At 36.0% G+C, this 23,649-nt stretch overlaps 2 protein-coding genes across 5 annotated transcripts in view; one reads left to right on the top strand and one right to left on the bottom strand.

The window, feature by feature from the left end:
• Positions 1-19,354, top strand: part of FANCM (FA complementation group M) — a 77,536-nt gene extending 58,182 nt beyond the window's left edge. For 2 of the 3 annotated variants that reach the window (XM_074393992.1, XM_074393991.1), the window contains 8 exons: positions 1,558-1,686; positions 3,615-3,771; positions 6,137-6,243; positions 7,131-7,694; positions 12,859-13,234; positions 15,049-15,340; positions 16,303-16,487; positions 17,213-19,354. In XM_074393992.1, coding sequence (XP_074250093.1) covers positions 1,558-1,686; positions 3,615-3,771; positions 6,137-6,243; positions 7,131-7,694; positions 12,859-13,234; positions 15,049-15,340; positions 16,303-16,441 — 1,764 coding nt within the window. In that variant the 3' untranslated portion in view covers positions 16,442-16,487; positions 17,213-19,354. The remainder of the gene's footprint in view (positions 1-1,557; positions 1,687-3,614; positions 3,772-6,136; positions 6,244-7,130; positions 7,695-12,858; positions 13,235-15,048; positions 15,341-16,302; positions 16,488-17,212) is intronic. The other variant, XR_012516339.1, reaches the window with a different exon arrangement.
• Positions 19,334-23,649, bottom strand: part of MIS18BP1 (MIS18 binding protein 1) — a 58,076-nt gene continuing 53,760 nt past the window's right edge. For both annotated transcript variants that reach the window (XM_010341103.3, XM_074393993.1), the window contains exons 15-17: positions 22,216-22,303; positions 20,396-20,450; positions 19,334-20,218 (exon numbers count right to left, since the gene is read on the bottom strand). In XM_010341103.3, the coding sequence (XP_010339405.1) occupies positions 20,109-20,218; positions 20,396-20,450; positions 22,216-22,303 (253 nt within the window). In that variant the 3' untranslated portion in view covers positions 19,334-20,108. The remainder of the gene's footprint in view (positions 20,219-20,395; positions 20,451-22,215; positions 22,304-23,649) is intronic.

Genomic DNA, 23,649 nt, shown 5'->3' with positions numbered 1-23,649 from the left:
GCAAACTTCTTGAAAGTCATACCTTAATTAAATCTTAAGCTGTATGTGGCAGCTAGGCCAAAGAAGGGAGAAGACAAGGCATTGTTAACAAAATGAACAGCTTAAAGAAAGACCCAAAGGTGAGAAACGGCATCTCTATGTTATTAGATTGTAAAGACAAAAGAGTTTCAAGAAGTAAAATTGTAGAAAAATTGAAGTCAGGTGTTAGAAGTGCTTATTCTTTCATTTGATTACTGAATGAGTTTGAAAGAAGGAAAGGAAGGAGTCCAGGATGTCTCTCTGGTTGCCTTGAGCTGTTTGGCAAGTGTGTTACAGATTTAGGCAAAACAAGAAAGAGATGATAAGCTAAGTGTTGCACAGGTTAGAGTTTGAGGTTCCTGTGGGATAGTAAAGTCATAGTGTCTGGCAGGCATTGGTGACTGTGAATCTGAAGTTCAAGTAAATGGGCAGGTCTTAAGGTTAATGATAATCATCAGTTTATAGCTGATAGCTGAATTTTGAGACTAGCAAATCTTGTCTAATTCTCTAATACAGTCTAGGATAATTTGTGTAAAATTACAAATGCTCCTCAACTTAGAATAGAGTTGGATCCTGATACACATCATAAATTGAAAACAGTGTATGTTGAAAATGGATTTAATGCACCTTATCTACTGAATATCATAGCGTAGCCTACCTTAAATGTGTTCAAAACACTTATATTTTGACAAAATCATCTAACACAAAGCTTATTTAATAATAAAGTGTTGCACTTTGGTGAAGTCTAAAAATCGTAAGTTGAACCATTGTAAGTTGGGAACCATATGTAATTAAAAATGCAACTGGTTCGTATTAACCTTTTGTACTCATATAAGACCTCACTAGAAGAACAGCTTGCTACCCTAACTAGAAGAAATGAATTAAAATATTGATAATACTGATGATCAATCTGTTTTAAACTAAATTTATTGCTGTTAATTGAAATGATTTTCAAAAACTTTTGATTCTTTTGACTGGTTTTATATTATTCTGTAAGATATGGTGATAGGCCTCATAGTCAAAACTTGTTATTGTTATATTGGTTTCTTGGTTTCAAAGGATTCCTATGTTTGGACTGCTTTTGATGGCCAAATTTATAGAATTGTTCTTTGTTAAGCTTTTGAAGATCTTTTGAAGGAAATACTGTTAAACTAAAAGTATCAGTTTTCTAAGTCACCGGAGCATTTGCAGAAAAAATGAAAATAAAAACTAAAACTGTTGTCATCAAATATATTTGATGTGATACTATATTGAATGAATACATATATTAGTATTACTTATAACCTAATTTAGTATTTTAGCATTTTAATATTACCTAAGTTACTTACTTTTGCATTCTTAAGTATTTATAATATAAATATTATATATTTATAACATCACTCTGAGTTGTGAGAGTAATTTTATTGATCTAGGAAGAAAATATTGGGCCAAATATTTTAAAAGAAAAAAAGGAAAAAAGAAACAACCCTTGAGAAATGCACTAAAATAAAAAAATTCAACTATTTTTTCTTATGCAAGATTTTTGTTGAATTATTATAGTCAGAATTATCATCTAGTGATGAGAGTGAGAATTTTTACAACCCATATTCACAATTAGAAGACTTTAAGGTTTGTAACCGGAATGCCAGAAGAGGCATCAAAGTCCGAAAGAGACAGAGTCAACTAAAGGTAATCTTTTTTTTTTTAGTTTATTATATATATGTGTTTTATCAGTAAAGATCATTGGTTTTACATCAAAGTAGATTTCTCTATGAATTCTCTTTTAAAAAATTTTAAGTATTTTGACACCCATTTAGTTTTTTTACTGGAATTAAATTCAAAGTGCAGTTTTTTTGTTTCTCTTTGTGTTTTGATACTTTATCTTGCAGTGTTATGTTATTTTGAATGAATATCAAAAAACTCAAGTGTATTGAGAATTTGTTTTAAATCAAAAAATATAGTTAGAAATTTGAGTTTTAAGATACTTGCTTTTATGATCATTATATTGTTTTTCTTATTTCTGTCCAATTTTCAAATACTTGAAAAAGTGTTGTCAGTACCTTTCCTTTCCGATTACATTCTTTTGAGGTGCAGTAATTTTTTTGAAAGAACTTAGCTGGAAGACTCAGGAGATTTTATGCTTATTAAGAAACATCAAGCAGGCTGGGCATGATGGCTCACGCCTATAATCCCAGCAGTTTGGGAGGCCGAGGCAGGTGGATCACCTGAGGTCAGGAGTTCGAGACCAGCCTGGCCAACATGGTGAAACTCTGTCTCTACTAAAAATATAAAATTTAGCTGGGTGTGGTGGCACATGCCTGTAATCCTAGCTTTTTGGGAGGCTAAGGCCCGAGAATCACTTCAACCTGGGAGGTGGAGGTTGCAGTGAGCCGAGATTGTGCTACTGCACTAAAGCCTGGGCAACAAAGTGAGACTGTGTCTCAAAAAGAAAAAAAAAAAAATTGCCCAGGTGTGGTGGCTCACGCCTGTAATCCCAGCAGTTTGTGAGGCTGAGGCAGGCAGATCACCTGAGGTCAGGAGTTAGAGACCAGCCTGGCCAACACGGTGAAACCACATCTCTACTAAAAAATACAAAAATTAGCTGGGCATAGTGGCAGGCACCTGTAATTCCAGCTACTCAGGAGGCTGAGACAGGAGAATCGCTTGAACCTGGGAAAAGGAGGTTGCAATGAGCCGAGATTGTGCCACTGCATTCCAGTCTGGGAGACAGAGCAAGACTCTGTCTCAAAAAAAAAAAAAACAGATATACCAACTTTTACTTTATTTTACTTATGACAGAATTATCAGAATTTTTTTTTTTTTTTTTTTTGAGACAGAGTTTCGCTCTTGTTACCCAGGCTGGAGTGCAATGGCGCGATCTCGGCTCACCGCAACCTCCGCCTCCTGGATTCAGGCAATTCTCCGGCCTCAGCCTCCTGAGTAGGTGGGATTACAGGCACACGCCACCATGCCCAGCTAATTTTTTTTGTATTTTAGTAGAGACGGGGTTTCACCATGTTGACCAGGATGGTCTCGATCTCTTGACCTCGGATCCACCTGCCTCGGCCTCCCAAAGTGCTGGGATTACAGGCTTGAGCCACTGCACCCGGCCAGAATTATCAGAATTTTTAAATAGAAATGTAACTTTGTCGTTTCTTCTTGGAATTTTTTTTTTTTTTTTTTTTTTTTTTTTTTTTTTTTTTTAAGATGGAGTTTTGCTCTTGTTGCCCTGGCTGGAGTGCAATGGCACCATCTCAGCTCACTGTAACCTACGCCTCCCAGGTTTAAGTGATTCTCCTGCCTCAGCTTCCTGAGTAGCTGAGATTACAGGCATGTGCATCACACCTGGCTAATTTTCTTTTGTATTTAGTAGAGAGAGGGTTTCACTATGTTAGGCTGGTCTTAAACTCCTGACCTCAGGTGATACACCCACTTTGGCCTCTCAGAGTGCTGGAATTACAGGTGTGCACCACCATGCCTGGCGTAGAAATTTTCTATTTTTATTATTTTATTAATCTAGAAAGCATTGATAAGAAATCAGTTTACCAGAATTATTTCCAATCATGAAATAAAATTATTTCCTCAATGGTATCTTTATGTTTTCTAATTTGTCTTAGCATGTAGCTAGGAAGTTTTTAGATGATGAAGCAGAACTTTCTGAAGAAGGTGCAGAATGTGTTTCATCAGATGAAAACGATGAGTCTGAAAATGAACAGGATTCTTCATTGCTTGACTTTTTAAATGATGAAACTCAGCTTTCACAGGCTATTAATGGTAAATGTTATAATGATTCTTAAAAATTTTTTAAATGTTTTTATGTGCTTACATTTAAATCTTTTAATCAGTGTTTAATGAAACTGGACCTTAAAGGTAATTAAATGTGGTATGTGCAAAATATTTATTTGGTCGTTTTCATTCAAATTCTTTAATACTTGCTTTATTTTAGACTTATTTGTTTATAGACTTCTGCTAATTTGAATATTTCTCTTCAGAATGACCTGGGTTGCTCAAGTGTCAAATGTTCATTTCACAAGTGTTTAGTGCCTTCTATTGCCTGGTTATATGTAAGGCATTTAAGGACGCTATATCAATGAACAAAATAGACAAAGAATTCCTTCTTATGAAGCCTACATTCAAATGGAAAGAGATATACATACTAACTAATTTACTTAGTTTACTGCAAGATAAAAAATCATAGAAAAATAAAAAAGTTGGACAAGACAAGAAAGATTTGGAGTAGCTGGGCTTGAGGGTGTAAGTAACAGACAAGTTGCAATTTTATTATTTTTAAATTTTATTTTTTTAGAGACAGAGTCTCTCTCACTTTGTTACCCAGACTAAAGTGCAGTGGCACAGTCATAGTTCACTGTAGCCTTGAACTCATAGGCTCAGGAGATCCTCCTGCCTCAGCCTCCTATAGGACTATAGGCATGTGCAACATGCCCGTTAATTCTTTTGGTCTTTTTTAGACATTTAGTCTCACTATGTTGCCCAGGTTGGTCTCTAACTCCTGGCCTTAAGCGATCCTCTCACCTTGGTGTCCCAGAGTACTGGGTTATAGCTGTGAGCCACTGCACTCCGCCTAGTTGTGATTTTTAAATAAGGCAATTAGGAATAGACCTTATTGAGAAGGTGACATTTCATCAAAGACTAGAAGAAGAGTGGTTCAGTGATGTAGATTGTTAAAACCAACTGAAGTACAAAGCTAAATTTATTAAATGTACCAAGTAAGGGCAGTTTACTTTGAGAAAATGATGTGTTTATATAATGCTTGAACAGATCTTACATAAAATACATTTAGAGGAGATGATTCAGATTGGCTGTAACAGAAGTGAGAAATATTCTGATTATCTCTTCAGTAATTTTTCACAGATCTCACCATTTATTCTGCTTTTGCAGTTTCTGATATTATTTAAAGTGGCAAAATTTCCCAAAGTTCATGATTGTAAAGAAAAAAAGTGTTTAAAGACAGTGTTCTTAGTACTGCCCTTAATGCTAATATAATTTGCAGGATAAGATTTTATATCCTTGATGTTCATTAATAAAAGTGGCTTTTGCAGGTTTACAATACAATCCAGTGGAGGAATGTTGATACAAAGACAACAGCCAGTGCAAAGGCCCTGAGTCAGTAATATACCTGGCCTGTCGAAGGACTGGAATGAGGGAAAAGGGAAGGTAGTAGGAAGATCAGATAAATAGCAGCCATATCATAATCTGACATAATTTAGTAGAATCTCTCTAGCTTCTGTGTTACAGGGGAACAGAAGTAGATTGAGATCAGTTAGGAGACTGTAGCAGTCCTCCAATCAAGGAATGGTAGTGGCTTCTACCAACATGGTAGCACTGAGGAGAGTGAGAAAGATTGGATTCTGGATACATAAAGCTGACAGGATTTTCCGATGGATTAGAAAGAAAGGAGACAGTAAGCTTGAACAACAAGAAGGACATAGTCCCTATTATCTGATATTGGGAAGGCTACAGATGCAACAGTTTAGATGGTGATTAAAGAGATCTGAAATTAATGCCATTTTAGACACAGTATGTTTGAACTGTGTACAGTTTCAAAGGTTTTTTTTAAAAGAACCTCAAAATTCACATGAACTTTTGTTTTTATGTATCCTGTCTCAAATACCATTCATTATATTATAACTTTAACAAATAATATACATAAAAAAAAACCAATGTGTTTCCTGGGTTTTGCTTAACTGAAAATTATGAAACATACTTTTTATTGGCTATGGCTTTTAATGTCTTTAGTGCATATTTGCTTTTCGGTCTAGATTTCTTATTTTTTTTTTGAAACTTCTATAAATCTGGTACCATTTTAAGGTCTTTGTATACCTTTGTTTTGAGTGAAGAGGCACTATTTGAATCCTCATTTTCAGAGAGATAGCTAAAGCAGGAAACTTAAGTTGTCCATGATCACTCAACTAGATCATCTGATTTCAAAGACAAATCTCCTAACTTTATAGCTTTGAATAATTGTTTATAGACATTTTAAAATATATATTATCTTTTGTGTAAAATATTTGCACAAGGTTTGAATCACGTAAATTTGAAAGAAGTTGAAGTTAAATACTTTGCTGGTTTTCATTTAAATAATTTTGCTACTTTATCTTAAATTCTTATCTTTACACAGAGTCTGAAATGAGAGCTGTTTACATGAAATCTTTGCGTAGTCCAATGATGAACAATAAGTACAAAATGATTCATAAGACACATAAAAACATAAACATTTTCTCACAGGTATGAACTATAGAAATATAATGGAGAATTTCTGGATGGTGATGTTGAAATATGTTCTTGTTAATGACGCCCCCATTTTGTTTCTAAAAGTGGGCTCTCAGAGCTATTTGAGATAATTTCTGCCTAAGGTAAGGAAGGTGGATGAAATGAATTATTAAGATCCCTTTTTGGTTGAGCCTGGTGGCTCACGCCTATAATCCCAGCACTTTGGGAGGCCGAGACTGGTGGATCACCTTACATCAGGAGTTCGAGACCAGCTTGGCTAACATGTTGAAACCTTGTTTCTTCTGATACAAAAATTGGCCAGGCGTGGTGGTGCACACCTGTAATCCCAGCTACTTGGGCGGCTGAGGCAAGAGAATCACTTGAACCGGGGAGGTGGAGGTTGCAGTGAGCCGAGATTGCGCCATTGTACTCCAGCCTGGGCGACAAGAGCAAAACTCCATTTCAAAAAATAAAAAAGATCCTGTTTTGGGTTGATTAAAATTTGTTTTTTTCATAAAAATGTTATATTCTGAAAATTATAGGTTATGTCATTTATGAATAACATTTTCATAGTCTTGTTTATAAATTGCCATGTTCAACTAGGTTATGTGTACTCTCTGTATTTTTGTGCTTATTATATAGCATTTATCTATTATTAGTTACTTTCTACCTGCCTGTTACTAGACCTTACATTTCTAGATGGTAAATTACACTTTTCCCTTATCCTCAAACTTCTCATTTTCCTCCATAAAGAATGTACTTAGTATATGTTAGTTGAGTAAGTGGCTGAATTAATAAAGTAAATGAAACAAATATTAATGAAGATTTCATGTGCTTAAAAGCATATTTTAAATACCTGTTGTCTGAAATAAATGTAAAATATTCTTGTGTTTTTATTGTAGATTCCTGAACAAGATGAAACCTATTTAGAGGATAGTTTTTGTGTTAATGAAGAGGAGTCTTGCAAAAGCCAATCAAGTGAAGAAGAAGTTTGTGTTGATTTTAACTTAACAGCTGATGATTCCTTTGCAAATAGGAGTAAAAAATATAAAACTCGACGTGCAGTAATGCTGAAACAAATGATGGAAAAAAATTGTGCATGTTCAAAAAAGAAATTATCCAGAATTATTTTACCAGATGATTCAAGTGAGGAGGAGAACAATGTAAACGATAAAAGAAAATCTAATATTGCAGTTAACCCAAGCACTGTTAAGAAAAACAAACAACAGGACCCTTGTTTCAATTCAGTGCCTTCTGGATCTTCACTGCAGTCCAAGGAGCATTCTACTCCAATAGTTCATCAGTCACCAAAGCACAGAAAACAGCCATCACTTAATTTAAAGGATACAATTTCTGAAGTCTCAGACTTCAAACCTCAGAATCATAATAACGTGCAGTCTACCACACCACCATTCACTACTGTTGATTTACAGAAAGAATGTAGAAAATTTCCAGTTCCACAAAAGGTATGTATCAAAGAAAGGAAAAATGTCTTCAGATTACCAGAAGTTTTTCTTTTTCTTTCTATGTGTGTGTTTTGCATTAAATAACTAGGTCAAAGAAAAATTAACAAAAAAATTATAAAGAAAATGTCTTCAAGCAAGAAATCAATACGCAAAATTATGTGGGCAATTCACAGGATGCTTAGGTTTTAATTTTTTAGATAATGTTATTTGTTTTCTTTATAACACTGTGTAAAAGAACTTGATAATTTTATTAAAAGGATGTGAGAAAATAGGACTTTCTGCAAGGTAAAATTAACTGAAATTATGTGTTCAGAACTAGTTCCCTGGCCGGGCGCAGTGGCTCACGCCTGTAATCCCAACACTCTGGGAGGCCAAGGTGGGTGGATCACTTGAGGTCAGGACTTCAAGACCAGCTTGGCCAATATAGTGAAACTCCATCTCTACTAAAAACTCAAAAATTAGACAGTGTGGTGATGCATCCCTGTAGTCCCACTTACTCAGGAGGCTGAGGCAGGAGAATCGCTTGAACTCGGGAGGCAGAGGTTGCAGTGAGCCAAGATTATGCCATTGTACTCCAGCCTAAGTGACAGAGCAAGACTGTGTCTGGGGGGAAAAAAAAAAAAGAACTAGAACTAATTCCCAGATTAACTTTTCACGAAGGCTTTGGGTATGTAAGTCTCTTTTTATTGGGTAAAGGAATTTAGGAGTACCAACTGATTTCCTTGAAGTTTTTTTCCATTTCCTTTCAGAATGGCTACTAAGTAGTCCAGTTTTACCTTCTCCCTATTGTACTATTTCAGAAGAATCACTGTAAAACTGTTTTCCTTTTTTAATAGTTTATAGTTACAGTAATTTTGCTAAATAGGGGTTAAAGTGATAATAGGAACTGTATATATTGATTTGTTTCTTTAATTTAGGAGTGAGACTGAAAATAGACTTGCTAAAAATTAATAATTTAAAAAGTTGACATAAAAATTATATATCTTTATCAAGTATAACATGTTTTGAAATATGTATACGTTGTGGAATGGTTAGATCAAGCTAATTAATACAGTCTTACCTCAAGTATTTAGTGTTTTTTGTGTTGAGAACACTTAAAATTTACTCTTGCAGTGATTTTTATTATAAAATACCTTGTAATTAAGTAGAATCACCATGTTGTACATTCAACCTCTTGAACTTACTCTTCCTATCTGAGATTTTTTATCATTTGACCAACACCCGCTGTCCGCATCTTAACCCTCTGCTAACCACTATTCCACTATCTGCTTCTGCTTCTCTTTATCCCCAAGGTGTTTCACCACACGCTGCCTTAGCCACAAGCTCAACAGTGTCCACACCATGGTCCTCATATTTGTGTTTCCAGTTTTAAATTGTCCCCAGCTTTTTTTGGGGGGGGCATAGTTACTTCTTGAAGGCATTATTAGGAAAAGATTGACTGTATTAAGTATTTGTAATAAACTGGAGAACAAGAAAGTACTTAATTTCTTTGAGCTTCAATATCCTCATCTATAGTATAAAGTGTAAGATGTGTCCTTATGTTGATTTCTACACGTCTGGTGGACATTCACCTCATCCAGTTTTATGGAGTTGATTTCCCAGGGAAAGACTTACTTGTATGAATGGGTCTTAGGGTGTCAGTTTGGTGGGGTGTGTTGGCCTTTGTTCTAGGTGGATACAGTAGTGTAGTCTCTGTCTAGTTTCTTCAGCTATAATTTATACTAGTAGCATCTGCAAGTGTCTCAGTATCCTAGGATTTCTTCACAAGGCAAAGTCCCTCCTGACCCTGGGCTATGCCTAAACAATGGAGATGAGGCTACAGAGGCTGGGTGCCTCCACACTGCTCTTTGGGCTTCTAATAACTGTAGGTGCCTATTCACCCCCACACCACACTCCAGTGCTCAGTATTTTGAAAAGAGAAGTAAGCACTGGTTAGCACTAACACTTTAAGCAGTATTTCTGCTTTGGTATGTCCTAACTAAAAAACAGATAAGGGCAAGTGATACTTTGAAGAAAACTATGAAAAAGGATTTGTAGATTTTAATGGAAACAGGTTTTTAAGTTTTCTACTATTATTGAATAAAATTACATATAGTATGCTTCTTACTACTTGAAATCAGGAGGGGAAAGAATTTGAGGTAAATTTGAAAAGACATTAAGTAGACTAAATACCCTGACAAAAATCTTCGCAGATTAAAAATACTAATATTTGCATTGTCACATGTATTATAAACGATATTCCTCATGTTTTACTTGCTTATTTGTTTTGTGTTTAGTGTTTCTTGCTATATAAAACATAACTTATTTATGCAGTCTATATTTTTTTCCCTGTACTTCCTGACCTTGTTGTCATCTTTAGAAAGCCATACTCTAAGATAACTAAGTACTTCCAGTATTTTCTTCTTGTTCTTATAGGGGCCATTTCCTCCTTCATTACGTATATTAATTATTTTTTACTGATTTAATAAATGTAAGTGATAATTTCTGAATAATTAGGATGTCGATCATAGGTTAGCATGTTAAAAGGTGTAAAGTTCATCTTAATTTTTGATGTAGAAAGGTGGAAAGAGTGTTGCTCCCATCCTTACTATAACGAAAAGCCAGTCATCTGCAAAATCCTGTTTTCTTGAAACCATTACAGAGCTAAGGTTGTAGGGCAAACAATTAAACTGATATTTAAGGAAAAACAGGCCCCTCCAGTGAAAAACTTGCTGATTCATGACAATCACTGGACAGTATAAAATCTAGTAAAAATAATTCAGCTGGCCAGGCACAGTGGCTCATGTGTATAATCCCAGCACTTTGGGAGGTCAAGGCAGGTAGGTCACGAGGTCAGGAGTTTGAGACCAGCCTGGCCAACATGGTAAAACCCTGTCTCTACTAAAAATGCAAAAAAAAATTAGACAGACATGGTGGCACATACCTGTAGTCCCACATATTCAGGAAGCTGAGGCAGGAGAATTCCTTGGAGCAGGGAGGCAGAGGTTACAGTGAGCCGAGATTGTGCTACTGCACTCCAGCCTGAGCAACATAGTGAGATTCCGTCTCAACAACAACAACAACAACAACAAACTAAACAACCCAAAAAATTAGTCTGGCATGCTGGTGCACACCTGTAGTCCCAGCTACTCGGCAGGCCAAGGTGGAAGGGTCACCTGAGCCTGGGAGGTTGAGGCTGCAGTGAGCTGTGATCGCGCCGCCAAGCTCCAGACTGGGCAACAAAGTGAGACACTGTCTAAAAAAGAAAAGAATTCAGCTATTACTGAATTGCAAAAGGCAATGGACTAGTTTAGAGCTCCTGGGAGTTGTAGACAGAAGGGGAATTTAAAACCACTCATGGGCTCTTCTGCACACACTCATCAGGCATTCACAAAAAAGACTGAGAATGAGAAAAAGCCATTTTCCTAGTACAGTCCTTGGAGAAGAGACAAGCAATTACTGTGGAAAAGGAACCATACCCCACCTTGTTCCTTCTCTGTTTCCGCAATGGAACAAAAAGCTTTAAACCGCTAGGGAAGATCAGTGAACTCTATTGCCCTCAGGGCTTAGGTGAAGACTGCAGATCAGGAAGGAAACAAGAAAAATACCCTCTTGGGTATTTTTCTTGGGGCAGGAAAACATCTTAAGCCTAGACAATTAGACATCTCTAATCACTGAGAGGGAGAGTGGGATCACTGAGAAATTCCTGTCCTCCAGACCTAGGGACACAGGTCCTGCCCTATGGCTGAACCAGGACAACAGAAAACACTAATTCCACACTCCTAGTTCTCCCACCAGGCTAGCAAACACCAAGTAACTAGAGCAATCTGCTAACACAAGTATGGGAAGAGACTATCTTGCCAAATCCAAAGTCATGAAGATGTTCCTTTATGTTTCCTTGTTAAGAGTTTTATAGTTTTAATTCTTCATTGTAGACCTTTGATCCGTTTTGAGTTAACTTTTGTTAATGATGTAAAGTAAAAGTCCAACTTTTGTTGGTGGTGGTGCATGGCTATCTTGCTTAAAATCAGTTGACCATATATGTGAGGGTTTATTTCTAGGCTCTCAATTCTTTGGCATATAAATCTTTTTCTGTGCCACTACCACTCTGTCTTGATTCCTGTAGCTTTATAGTAAGTTTTGAAATTAGTAAGTCTGAGTTTTCTAACTTTGTTCTTTTTAAAGATTGTTTTAGATATTCGGAGTCCCTTGAAATATATGAAATTTAGTATGGGTTATTCATATAGCTCTTAAGAGCCATTTGCATCTCTTTTTGGAGAGCACATTTTATTACTTAAGGTTTTTGTGGATCACACGGGTATTGTGTATTCTGGCTACAAGCCCACATGAGGGCTGGAGGGCCAGTGTGTAGATACCAATTCTGAGATTTTCCCTCTATACCAGATATCGAGATTGAGAACTACTTTTTGCTTTTATGGAGTAGATTTATTTTTTATTTGCACTTACAATAAATGTTTAACTGTTCTGGGGGACAGAGGTTTGGACATCTAGCACTAATGTTTCCCACACCTTGTGCCTCTGCAAAAAGAGGAGCTCATGGTTCACAGGATTTGGCAGATTACTTTGGAAAGGAAAGCTGGGTATATTCCGGCTTAATTAACGTCCAGAATTCTCACTTCCATGTTGTTTTTCTTTCTCTTGTCCGAGAAAGTAAGGAATGAACCAAGGTCAGAAACAACATGCCAGTTAGGCATTTTTAAGTATTTTAAAAAAACTAAACAGGTTAAGTTGTTTTTAGCTGGTGATACTTTCTGGTTATCGAATCTTCCTGTTATTTTTCAAAAATGTCTTCTCTAGTTTCCTTATTCTTCACGATGAATTCTAATCTGCTGTAAGGTTATTTCACCTTCCATTCATTTGTTTTCTCTAGGCTAAAAACTGTAATTTTCTTTTTTAACACTTATTTCCTTTCCTTTTCATTTTTAGACTTTCTCCTATTTCTTTACATCCTACTGTTCTTAGCTTCTGTTGTTAATTATAGCTTTACAATTTTTTGAGGTATAAGAGTAGTGACTTACCTATTCCTTCATTTATTGTCACTTTGGTCAAGTTAAAGGAGGAAAACTGGACATTATCAGTAAGGAAAATCAACTTTGGATGTGAGATGTTTATAGCATTTATATGGATTTAACCTGATTGTGACCAGTGTTTTCCACTTTTTCAGGATGGTAATGCTTTGGAGGATTCTAGCACATCAGGGGCATTCTGTTCCAATTCAAGACCACATCTAGCTGGTACACATACTTCTCTTAGACTTCTGCAGGAAGGAAAAGGAACCTGTATTCTTGTAGGTGGTCATGAAATCACTTCTGGATTAGAAGTAATTTCTTCCCTAAGAGCAATTCATGGGTTACAAGTAGAAGTTTGTCCTCTTAATGGCTGTGATTACATTGTGAGTAACCGCATGGTGGTGGAAAGAAGGTCTCAATCTGAGATGTTAAATAGTGTCAATAAGAACAAGCTCATTGAGCAGATCCAGCACCTGCAGAGCATGTTTGAAAGAATATGTGTGATTGTGGAAAAGGACAGAGAAAAAACAGGTTTGTATTTTTAAATATCTTTGCTTATAAGACTGTAAAGGAAGTTGACTGTTAACTTAGTTTATTCTTCTATTATTAGGATGTGGGAAACTCTTAAAATAGAAAACACCTTACTGGTGAATGTCATTTCATATTTTCACACAGCCATAATGGTTTTTGTTAGTCATTGTATTTAAATGCAGCTTATGAGAACTGAAGGGTCCAAAATTGAAGGCAAGTCTGCCAAACATAAGACTTTTTCAGGAACTCATGAAGAATGAGGGCCTTAAATAAGGCAGCAGTAGGGAGAAGTAGCATTCAGGAGATGTTTAGGATAAGCAAGAGTTGGTGGAAGGAGTTGAGAATTACTAAGTTGACCAAATTCTTGGTTATTGGGCAGTTAAGTAGTGGTGCTGTTTATTGCAGCTATGAACATAAGGGAAGCAACAGATATGAGGGGCAAGGGAAGTTCAATTCTGAACACGTTAAGATTGAGTTCTCAACAGGTCACTGAAGAGGGTGCCTAGAATGCATTTGGAAATGCAGGATTGGAGCTTAGGTAGAGAATTTCTGCAGTTATGGCAAGCCCTCAAGAACAGGGAAAAGATCATGAGATATGGAATCAGAAGACATTGGTATCTCTGTGTGATTTCTGGTTTCTCTATGTGACATTGCATTGACAAATCACTCCCTCTGGGGAATTGATAATACATTTGTCCTACTCATCTTGTGACATTTACTAAGCAAAATCATCTAAGTGAAAGCTACTTTGGAAGAATTGAAGAATTATACTTCAGTAATAGTATAGTTTATGTAAAATATTGTTGTGGGAATTGGGCAGCTTTTTCATCCCCATGCTGTCATTGGTGAACCATGTGGCCTTAGATGAGTCATTTTATCTTTTAGTTACCCAATTTTTTTCTTTTTCCTTTTTCTTTTTTTTTTTGAGACAGGGTCTCTGTCGCCCAAGCTGGAGGTCATGGCGCCATCTCGGCTCACTGCAGCCTCCACCTCCCAAGTTCAAGCAATTCTCCTGCCTCCGCCTCCCTAGTAGCTGGGATTACAGGTGCCCAACACCACACCCAGCTAATTTTTGTCTTTTTAATAGAAATGGAGTTTCACCATGTTGGCCAGGCTGGTCTCAAACTCCTGAACTCAGGAGATCCGCCTGCCTTAGCTTCCCAAAGTGCTGGGATTACAGATGTGAGCCACCACACCTAGGCTTCTTTTTAATTTGAAAAGTCAGGGATAAAGAAAATAGATTTGGAATACACAGGAAGGTAACATGGCAAAAGTTATAGAAAAGTATCGGGGGCCATAATAGGAAATACCAATAAAAGTGTGTAAGTAGAATATGGAATAGAAAACAAGAAAGGGTAGGGAAGTAATTCTCAAGATGATATTAAAATGGGTGTACAGGGTATTTGTTGAGTTATTCTTTGGAATAAATAATTTTATATCAGTTAAACAAATACTTAATGCCCCCTTCATCAGAGCCAGCATGAAAAATTAGAGACGAGTACAGTCTTGGCCTTCTGGAGTTAATTATCTAGGAATGTAAGCTCTTCCTTATTCACCCTTCTTTTTTTTTTTTAGCATTACCTCCAAATCAACTTACCCTTCTTTGTTGATTCCAGCTCAAGGCACTCATAGTTGTCCCTATTTTCTTTCTCAGATATTTGAGAAACATTAATTATAGGGTTTCTCATTAGCAGAATGTGGCACTAGTTTGCTCAATGGTGTAGATCTTGGGATTTTAATAATATAAAATATATTAATGATTCTACTTAATGTTATTTACTAAAGTTTGCCTTTCCCTAAATGTAAATATTTAGGAGACATATCAAGGATGTTTAGGAGAACAAAGAGCTATGACAGCCTACTGACTACCTTAACTGGCGCTGGAATCCGAATTCTTTTCAGTTCCTGCCAAGAAGAAACTGCAGATTTGCTAAAGGAACTGTCCTTAGTGGAACAAAGAAAGAATGTTGGTATTCATGTTCCAACAGTGATGAATAGTAGTAAAAGTGAGGCACTCCAGTTTTATTTAAGTATTCCCAATATAAGTTATATAACTGCATTAAATATGTGTCACCAGTTTTCATCTGTGAAAAAGATGGCTAACAGGTATGTCTGTTGTAATATTTTTAAATGATTACTTTTAAAAGATTCTTAAAAGCATTTCATAGAATTTAAATGTTAAAAAAAAATTAAGAATAGTGCCTGTTGGATTATTTTATTCAGTAAACATTTTTTGCCTGTCAACATATATTAATTACTGTATGAAGCTGAGGGACATTAATTGAAAAAAAAGAAAAGAGGTGTAGGCATTTCTTTGAGAAGCTTAGGGCTCTGTGGAGAGACAATAAATAGCAGTTACATTTGACCTTGCAATCTAACCTTTCTGGGCTGTTCACTTCTATATGTAACTAGAAAAATGTTTGAGCATTTACTAGTTTTGATCATTATATTTCTTGAAGAGGGAGATTTTATAATGTAATTCATTTGAATTAAAGCGAAGATACATCAAATGTTGTCTTAGCTCATGCTGCTATGATAAAATACCATAAACTGGGTAATTTATAAACAATAGAAATTTATTTATTCCTGGTTCTGGACACTGGAAGTCTGAAATCAGGGTGCCAGCATGGCTGGGTTCTAGAGAGAGCCTTCTACAGAGTCACAGACTACCAACTTCTCACTGTATCCTATCATGGCAGAAACAGAGCTAGCTATCTTTTTACTTCTTCTTCTAAGAGCCCTAGGACATCCTCCTGCATCAACGAATTCTCTTCTCAAAGTTGCCACTTCCACATACCATCATATTGGGATTAAGGCTTCAACATAAAAATTTTGGGGAACACAAACACATTCAGTTCATTGAAGATTCTGAAATTGTTATTGCTGATAATTTTAAGGAAAGGAAACATGTAACTGTTTTATCTAAACTATTGTTAAAGACATATCAGCTCAATGGATAATGTTTGAGATGATTTTCCTAAGGGCTACTGTGTTTAGTATTACCTAATACTAAATTTTGTAAAAGCCAAAAGTCCTAGTGTAATGATTTTGTCTCATTTATTTTTCAGCTCACCTCAAGAAATAGCCATCTGTGCACAAGTAACTCATCAGAAGGCTGAGGAGATCTACAGATATATTCACTATGTATTTGACATACAAATGTTACCAAATGATCTTAACCAAGGCAGACTGAAATCTGATGCATGATCAAGCTGCTAAAGATGGGGTTATCAAATAACTCACAATATTAAATGTACTTCAGTAATCATTGCTGTTTGTGATTATAAGTTTAAAATCTGTAAATAAGAGTATTTCCTTATCATTTAAATATTTTATATTGTATACATTTTTATTTATATAGATTATATAATTTTTAAAAATGTGATGTTCAGTGATCATTTTGACTAATTACAAAACTCATTTTTTTAATTAAATAAAACAAGGTTTATTAAAAGTATTACTACTAAGGATAGTTTAAGAAAGTAAAAGCTAAGTTAAGAGATGCACTTTGGAATGTTCCTAAGATTTAAGTATGTACTAATGTGATAAATAGTAAAGTTGATTATGCCTCTGACTATAGCCAACTTGTTGATTGTCCCTATGTGTAGATGGTATACTTTAAATGTACTGATTCTAAATATATGTACTTGGTAAGCTGTGGGTGATAGGTGGATTGTGAGATAAATGACCCAGTAACTAGGAAAGTAGAAAACTTAACTGAATGTTTATCTGACCAGAGGTATATCCCAGTAAGGTACTGTCAAATCTGTTACTACGAACTCTGATATGGTTTGTCTACGTCCCCACCCAAAAATCTCATCTTGCATTGTAGTGGGAATGATAATCCCCATGTGTTGGGGAGGGACCTCGTGGGAAGGGATTAGATCATAGGGGTGGTTTCCCGAAGCTGTTCTAGTGATGGTGAGTTCTCAGAGGATCTGATGGTTTTATAAAGAGCTTTTCCTGTTGTCTCTGCAGTTCTCTCTCCTACCGCCATGTGAAAAAGGACGTTTGCTTTCCCTTCCACTATGATTATAAGAAGTTTCCTGAGGCCTCCCAAGCCATGTGGGACTGTGAGTCAAACATCTTTTCCTTATAAATTGCCCAGCCTTGGGTATTTCTTCATAGCTGTATGAGAATAGACTAATACTCCCAGCTACATTACTCTTTTTGTTGCTGAAATATACTCAAAAGAACTGGTATATTTCTTTTTAATATAAATTACCAAGTGCAGGCCCATTATATTGACCCCCCTTACATTTACCATTTTGATCCATTCTATTGTTTGTGATGGCACTGAGAAGGCTTCACTTCTATCTGCAATATATATGCCATCTTCTAGTCAGTGTAGCACTAAAGTCGCCTTTAATTATGTAAGTCTTATTCTTGGCCTCATTTTTACCCCTATTACATTGTTGAGTAGTTGAACCAGCCTCACCCCAGAGAGCTTTCCTTACCTTAATTCTGGCAAGGACTTCAGAACACATGTAATTCAAATCGCTTATTTCCTTCCTTACCAAATGATAAAGTGAGGCCAGAAACAAGTGACTTATTCAGGTTTTGACTGGCAAATCTAGAAGAACCCAGAAACTAGGTATCATTCTCTTTCACTCTATGGTGTTGAAAAAGGAGACAAGTTACTCCCAATTGTTTAGCTCCTTTGAGATAGTATCAACTCTCATATCTGAAAGCAGCTGACTTCCTATGTCTGCTATTGAATTATTCTATCAAAACATGAGAGAGGAAGCACTACAAGTTATTGCCTAGTGTGCAGTTATCAATTCATTATAACTGGACTTTTTGAGTATTTCTCTTCTAGTAGTAAGCACAATGCTAAGCTTTGACAGGAGCAGGAAAGGAGCCTTTTTTTCTGGTTCCACTGTGCTACATCTTCATGTATCAAGCTCTTGCTACACTGTCAGCAGGGCCTGTGGGTAGGGACATCTGGTGGTGCTCCGCCCCAGCTGCAAACCAGATTCATGCAGTCCCTCAACAATCTCACACAGAGGCTGGCTGGCTGACCTTGCAGCACCTCCCACACAGGTAGCACCACATGCTGACTCATCTGTGTGTCTCCATCAGACAAAAGAACTACATAAATTGTTACAGATATAACCTTGAGGATTTTATTTATGTATGCTTGCTGTGTGGAGAGCTCTATCCATATTTAGGCTTATTAACAGCCTCCTCCTATACTCTCATTGGTAGTCATTATGGTTAACTATTATTAACCATTATCAGTCCAAGTTATTATTAAGTCTTTATTTTTCTCTTCCACTTCTAAGTCTCCTTTGGGGGTTACTTACCTTAAACCTAATTAGTTCATCTTACAGCCTGATGGAAAGAAATGGGACAAACCAGGTACCTAGCAGGTGACATACTTTAGAATAGGGAAGGTGCTGAAGGAGTTCTGATAGGACACAGGAAACATGAGCAGTAGGGGGTCAGACTCTTGGTTTCAGTCAAGCTTATGACATTTCAAGTACCTTTTTACTGTTAAGGGACTTAAACACCTTCTTTACCCCTAAAATGCTATCCATTAACTTGAGGCAGTATAGCAGTAGATCGAATATTGGCAACTCAAGTTCTACAGTATTTTTTTGGGCCACTACAAAATAACCCTTTGTTTTGATCTATCCTGTATTGACCAAGGGTCTTTATGTCAGAAATAATTATGGTTAGGCGTTTAAAGAATTATCTTAGTCCAATTGCACTGTTCTTTTTACATCCTGTGTTTCTATACGTCATATGTAACTGCTCATTATTACATCTAAATTCTTTTTTTTTTTTTTTTTAAGAGAAGGAGTCTTTCTCTGTTGCCCAGGCTACAGTGCAGTGGCTAGATGCAGGCATGCTCATAGCACACTTCAGTCTTGAACACCTACACTCAAGCAATCCTCCTTCCTCAGCCTCCAAGGTAGTTGGGACTACACTATATGACACCATGCCTGCTCTGACTAAAATACTTAAGAAACAAGAAAATGTTATTACCTGTGTATTTGTTCTTGAGGAAACTTAAACAGGACCAGTAACAAAATGTGATCTGTTTTTATATCTATCATCCAGTAATTAATAACAAAAAACAAGGAACAAATACTATAAAAGCAAACTAACTTTATTTGAACAGTCTAACTAGAGAACAAGTTGTAGCTGAATGTGTAGCCAGAGGGAAAATATCCTGTCAAGTTTCATAACAAACGAAAATTTATTTCTAAAAGAAATTTCACATATTAATTTGACTCCTAATGGTGAATCTATTAACTGAAGGTCTAATCTAGTCAAAACAGTTAAGCTGTATCTGCATATGTAAATAAAGAAGAGATTTTGTTTTCTAATTTCACCTAGTAAAATAATGGGAAAGTAATAAACTAAATTTACATAGGTTTCATAGACATACCAATCACAAGTTAAAAAAAAAATCAGGAGACAAGCATGTCAGTTTCAACAATGTGTAATTTAAACATCAGGCTTGAACAACTGGTAACAAATGCTAACTTAAAAGTTTTCGTGAATTCAGTAGCTGCCAGTACAACCTCTGTCATCCTTTCGCCTTCCTTTACTTAAATGGTAGCAAAATTTTCTTGAAATTAAAAAAAAAAAAAAAAGGGAAATGATTTTCTTAAAGTAAACAGACTGAGATTATCATTTAAAAAGTATCTATATATATTTTAATGTGCAAAAACAAATTTACAGATATCTACACAAGCAAAAGCAATTTTTCTTTAAATTTTTAGTAAGCTGCAGCAATGAGGATATTTTAGTTTGAATACAAACACATGAGACCTTCAAAAAAGTCCACATTTTCATAAACTACAAAGAAAATAGTACACTGTCTGCTTCATGGTAAAACTCCCAGGAATCATATTTTCTCATTTTACTCTGCAGAATCAGAGTTTGAAAAATAATGATCTTTCTCTTCTTCATCATCTAAAGATTCCATAGCATTAGTGAAAAGTTTTCCAACACTGGAGTTTTCTCCTAAATCTGTAAAGAGAAGTATAATAAAAAGATTAATACATTTCTAAAAGTACTTTCGATAAAACTGAAAACTATAAGGAACGAAATGCCAAGTCTGTCCACTTGAGAGCAATTAATTTTAATATCATTTAAATAAAGAACTTACCTTATAATAGAACTGAGCCAAAAAGAAAGATATATTACCTGGGTTAAATGGGGTTTTCCTTCTTGATGCTGGAGCTGAGAAATCAGTTTCAACCTATAAAAGAGTTAATATTAATAGCTAAATGGTACCTCCTGGTGAAGCCTACCTCAAACCTAGACAATTAGCATGCTTATCCCCAGAGTACTTTGAACATATGCCTATAACAATACTTTATCACATTAAAATTATCTGTGAAATGCCTAATTCTCTTGGGTTTATCCAGGGCAAGTACTATGACTTACTCAATGCTGTTACCCACTGCTGGCAAACACAGCTCTAAGAAATTATTATAAACTAATACTGTTGCGGTTAAAGGATATAGTCTATAGGCCTCCAAAAGTTACGAGATGTACTGAGTAATTAAGTAACGAATATATTTACTTACTAAACTTAAAATATAAACACAATTTATTATTATAATTATAGTAATTATAATTACCATACGATACTGTCCTATTACAGTAATTACTATATACAATAGGGAAGAGTAAATACTGTACTATTTTTACCTACAGTCCGTTATTATAATAGTACAATGTTTTGTACTAGCAAAATTTTAATTCTTTGTACTTGAAATTCTTGGCTAAAATGGTAATAATATATATGGCAAGTTTGAAGTGCATGCTCACACACATTACAATGCTTATCAAATTATTGGCCATGGCTGGCAATCTTTAAAAGATAAAAAACAGAATAAAAAATATGATAGCCCTTATACTAAGAGTAAGTACTGTTTTTTTGTTTTTGTTTTTGTTTTGAGTCGGAGTCTCTCTCTGTCGCCAGGCTGGAGTGCAGTGGCGCGATCTCGGCTCACTGCAACCTCTGCCTCCCGGGTTCAAGCAATTCTCCTGCCTCAGCCTCCCGAGTAGCTGGGACTACAGGCACACTCCACCACTCCCAGGTAAATTTTTTGTATTTTTAGTAGAGATGGCATTTCACCATGTAGGTCAACACGGTCTTGATCTCTTGACCTTGTGATCCGCCTGCTTTGGCCTCCCAAAATGCTGGAATTACAGGTGTGAGCCACCGCGTCTGGCCAGTATCGTTTTAAGAAATTTTTGGATACAAATTCATGCTTACAGACTGTGATATAAATATATTTTTGTTTCTGAGATGTGGCAAAGCACATATATCACTTAGCCCTAAAACTCATTCAGTAGCATAAACCAGTATAATCGTGACCCCCATTGTCATACCACACATGAATAAAATAATAGAAAGCTCAAGTAACTTGTTCAGTGTCATAAAGCAAGGGACTCAAGGGGGTTCCCATAAGTTACCATTCTCTAAGATGAAATAGGTTTTCCAGAATACTAGTACTTATATCTGGTAATCTGTTATTGAAATTAAAATCAGAAAACTAAAAATTTAAAAAGTAATTCAAAGGGATAAAGGATTATCCTAAACTCTTTTCTAAAGGACACAGATCATTCTATTAAGGCATCTTTCAATTAAAAATTTTTCTGTTGGATTTTAAATGTTAGAATCTGAAAAAAAAAAAAAAAAAAAAAAGTAGCTAAATCTGAAAAATATTTGAAACCATTTTAAAGCTGATAGGATTTGATGAAATTTCTTCCTTTATATTTTTCCCACCCTTCCTCATTTCCCAAATCAAAGTTTTTACCCATTTTTCCCTTGCTCCAATGTTTCAGTCTCTGTGATGCCATCTGTATGTAATCCTACAGTACTTACGTGTTTACCTCATTCATGTCTTCATTATTATAACTTGCTCGGTTATAAGCACCTCAGGGACAGGGACTGTTACATAACTTGTAAAATTTGTTTCAGAGATATGTGTTGGGTAAAGAAAAATACTTACTAATTTTTTCTTGATGTTGCCCCAGACAAAACCACCATTACCTTTATGATATTTCTGCATACGAAAAACATATTTATCACAATCATTCCTGTTTGGATACAAAATAATTTTAAGTCAACATTAGCTGTCATACTTTTATCCACAGGTTGAACAACAATTGCCTAAATTAATTTCAATGTATTTCTTTTTTTAAAACCGGGTCTCATTCCGTCCCCCAGGGTGGAATGCACTGACAATGGCTCACTGCAGCCTCAAACTCCCGGGCTCAGGTGATCCACCCAACACAGCCTCCTATGTAGCTTGGACTACAGGCACAATGTTACCACGCCTGGCTACCTTTTGTATTTTTTTTTGTTTTTAGAGACAGGGTTTTGCCACATTGCCCAGGCTGGTCTCAAACTCCTGAGCTCATCAAGCAATCTGCGCTTCTGGGTTGCCCAAGAGGCATGAGTCACCTCACCTGACCTCAAAGGTATTTCCATCTTTAAAAATTACATTCTGTATTTTAAAGACAGTAAAATGTGCCTACGGCAATGGATAAAACTCTTAAAGGAAACAGTGAACAAGACTATTTTAGGAAATTATGCTTTGCTTTCTTTTCACTATACCATCTACAATCTTTCCAGTATCTTGCTGCTTCTCTTTTCCAAAACTCTGAGACTTCTTGTCCTTGGACACCCTTTTGCTATACCATTATCTATCCTGTTCACTTCCTTCCCTATCCTAATTGAATCTCATTTTATTCACTTTAGAGATATGCCTGATTATTGAAAACCCTCAATTTTTCTAACTGTGTTGGGTTTCCAATCCAGCTCATCAAGCCTTTTATTTCTGCACAATTACATCTTTCTTGCATTCCCCATACCAACCACCAAGTTTTTTTTTTTTCCCCATTTCTTTTACCTTATCTCTTCCCTTATGTGTAAATAGGCTTGACTCATGACTTAAGAGATTAAAAGCCAAGTAGAATGGTTGGTTAAATTCCCCAACCCCACAATTTCTAATCCCACTTATGACAGTAAATACCAGCTGAACACCCATTTCCATCCTCTCCCTTGGCTTCAAGATCTTACATACCTGAGTATCCTCTGTGCTTTATGACTATTTGAGAACAACCTTAAAGGCATGACATGTAGAAATTTGTAAATGTGACTGTATTAAGATATTTATCTGAATCAAACATTGCTGTTTAGCAGTGAACAAGCATGGTCAATTGTTAGCAAGTTGTTTAGCAAATGAACAGGCCGATCCCAGCACTTTGGGAGGTGGAGGCTGGTGGGTCACCTGAGGTCAGAAGTTCAAGACCAACATGGGCAACATGGTGAAACCTCATCTCTACTAAAAATACAAAAATTAGCCAGGCATGTTTGCATGCGCCTATACTCCCAGCTACTTGGGAGGCTGAGGCACGAGAATTGCTTGAACCTGGTAGAT

Source organism: Saimiri boliviensis, chromosome 2 (genome assembly GCF_048565385.1).
Source record: "Saimiri boliviensis isolate mSaiBol1 chromosome 2, mSaiBol1.pri, whole genome shotgun sequence".
In the NCBI taxonomy this organism is placed as follows: Eukaryota; Metazoa; Chordata; class Mammalia; order Primates; family Cebidae; genus Saimiri; species Saimiri boliviensis.
Note: the sequence above shows the minus strand (reverse complement) of the source record. Positions and strands in the feature narration are given on the sequence as shown.